Raw genomic sequence first — 2,513 nt, forward strand, 5'->3', positions numbered from 1 at the left:
ATTTTAATTATTGGACAAAAGTTACAATTATAACATCATTTAATTTAAAACATGCTTCACCAAAAGAATTATATGATTGCTTCCTGATTATACCGCATACAGAACAGAGATAACTTTAATAGAGAGGATTATATACTAAAGTATTCAATGGGGCAGGGAGTTATAAGGTGCGAAATCGAATGATCACCAACAACGTAAAAGGTTAGGTAATCACCCAATTGAGCTACTAAGATTCTACTGCAAATATCAAAGAAAAATTACAAAAAAATAAGTGAAATAATACAATTTACAGTATCGAAGCAAATCATCCTGCCAATTTCTTTCTTTTTTTTTTTGCTCATTTTCTTCAAATTGTGCGATACAAATATCAAATATGTAGTAATATAACAACATCTGGATTCCACCTTGATTCCAAATCATATTCTATGTGGATTTATATATGAAAATGATACAAAAGATGAACCTCAAAAATGAAAAAAAGGAAAGCACATTTAAGAATCAGAAGAACCTGAGACTCTAGGGGAAGTCAGCGGAAACAAAGGCAAAAGTCGGGGCTCCGATTCCCTCGGAGTATTCGCCGGCGATGGATGCAAAAAGAACCCTTTAGTAGCAATTGCTTTCTCTTCAGCTTCCAAATCCAAATTCTCTGTACTGGCAGCACTGTGTGGCGACCGGTTAAACGGGTCGGGTATGAGAGGAGTAACCGGGCTAAGTGCCAACGCCGGAAAATCGAGAATGCTCGGAGACAAAATCTCCGGCGTGGCAGTTCTCGGTGAACCCGAAAATCCAGCAGAGTAAATTGATTTGTTCACAAACCCAGAACCCAATGGGCTAATTTTGAAATTCTTCATGCTATTCCTTCTCTCATACAGCTTTGAACTAGATTTCTCTTTCTTAGTCCCAGTTTTAATTGGCGGGATCGGATTCCTCACGGGCTCAGCCCGGCCCGAATTAGCAGGAGCACCAACTTTGGCGGTTTCAGATGAGCCAGTGAGCATTTGAACTACCTGTTTGAAAGAGGAAGCATCAGCTTGAACGAAGGTAGTAGGGTATGGGTTGTTGGGTTCGGATCTGGTGATGGGTATTGGTGGTGGGGTAGTAGGTGTAGGGGTTGTGGGTGGTGTTGGGTGGCGATGGTGGTGGTGATGGTGAAGACCATTGTTGTTGTTGTTGTTGTTGTTGTTGTTGTTATGGTGGTGGTGGTTAGAGTTGCTGCTATTGCTACAGCTAGAACTGTTGGAGCTATGAGTATCTGGTGATGAAATAAGACATGGGTTGTGAAATTCTTGAGGTTTTGGTAAGGTTTCCATTGATGGGTCTGTATCTCTAGAGAGAGAGAGCAAATTAGCTGAATTGAGTTGAACTTAATAAGAGAAGCTTGAGAACAAGGGTAGTTAGCATGGGGGAGGTGGGTAGGGGTTGGGGGGTGGGGGTGCGTGGGTGGGTGGGTAGGAAAGAGTTGAAGAATGAGAGAGATCAGATGAGCAGATGTAAGTTTGGCATTTTTGCATCACTTTGTTACTTTCTTTAGTTTGGTAAGAAATGTTTTCTTCTTCTTCCCGTTCATCTTCACTTGTTCAACTAATTATTTGACTTACAAAGAAATAGTAAATATTTAAATTAAAAAAAAATTATCTTTTAACTTAATATCAAATTAAATCTATAATTTTTAATTTAAAATATATGTAATTAAATATTTAAATTTACATAAAATTAAATAAATAAATAAATAAATACATATATCTTATATGGTATCGTACATGATCAATTTTTACTGACATCCTTCATGTGATATGTTACTATATAATAGCAAAAGTAAAATGTGTAAAAAATAATAAATTATTCATTATTTTAAATTAAATAAATATTATTAGATATCTATTTTTAATATAATGAACCAATAATGTTGAATAAATAAAATAATAAATAATAAAGTATTTAATAGATAGGATTAAATAAGCACAAAATATTAAATTATTTATAAATTTTGCAAGTTGAACAAATATCATTCAACATTCATTTTTTATAGTGCGAAAATTATTGTCACCTCCAAATATTAATTTAAAAATTAAACTCTCTCCTAAATTTTCAACAATAATCAACTTTCTTTGATTTTATATAATAGCTATTTTATTCGTGTTATATTAAATATATTTATGTAATACCTCTTTATATTATATACAATTTATTATTTTAACCTACCTATTCATAACTTTTATTTAGGTTCATTAACATTATAAGTAGAATAATACTTTTATGGATTTATCACTAAATTTAATGTTATTTTAATGACTATTATTTCAATATTATATGCAGATACGCTACATAAACATGCCCTTTACCTTGACGTCAGATTACATTTATGATCTTCGACTTTGGGTGTGTAAAAATAAGCTCTTAAACTAGTATAAAGTTGAACAAGTAGACACATATGTCCCATGCAGCATTCTACGTGGTCAATTCTTGTCCTACGTGTATTATGCCACATAGGACGTGTGTGCCTATTTACTCAA

At 33.4% G+C, this 2,513-nt stretch overlaps 1 protein-coding gene across 1 annotated transcript; it reads right to left on the reverse strand.

The window, feature by feature from the left end:
- Positions 1-294: 294 nt before the first annotated feature.
- On the reverse strand, positions 295-1,546 carry LOC107859371 (VQ motif-containing protein 4). Its single transcript, XM_016704358.2, has one exon. The coding sequence runs from the start codon at positions 1,308-1,310 to the stop codon at positions 492-494; it is 819 nt and encodes a 272-aa protein (XP_016559844.1). The 5' UTR covers positions 1,311-1,546; the 3' UTR covers positions 295-491.
- Positions 1,547-2,513: the final 967 nt, after the last annotated feature.

Source organism: Capsicum annuum, chromosome 2, assembly GCF_002878395.1.
Source record: "Capsicum annuum cultivar UCD-10X-F1 chromosome 2, UCD10Xv1.1, whole genome shotgun sequence".
NCBI lineage: Eukaryota > Viridiplantae > Streptophyta > Magnoliopsida > Solanales > Solanaceae > Capsicum > Capsicum annuum.

What these genes read in the sequence shown, in the direction of transcription:
- LOC107859371 (XM_016704358.2), bottom strand. Translation starts at nt 1,310, where the DNA reads ATGGAAACCTTACCAAAACCTCAAGAATTTCACAACCCATGTCTTATT.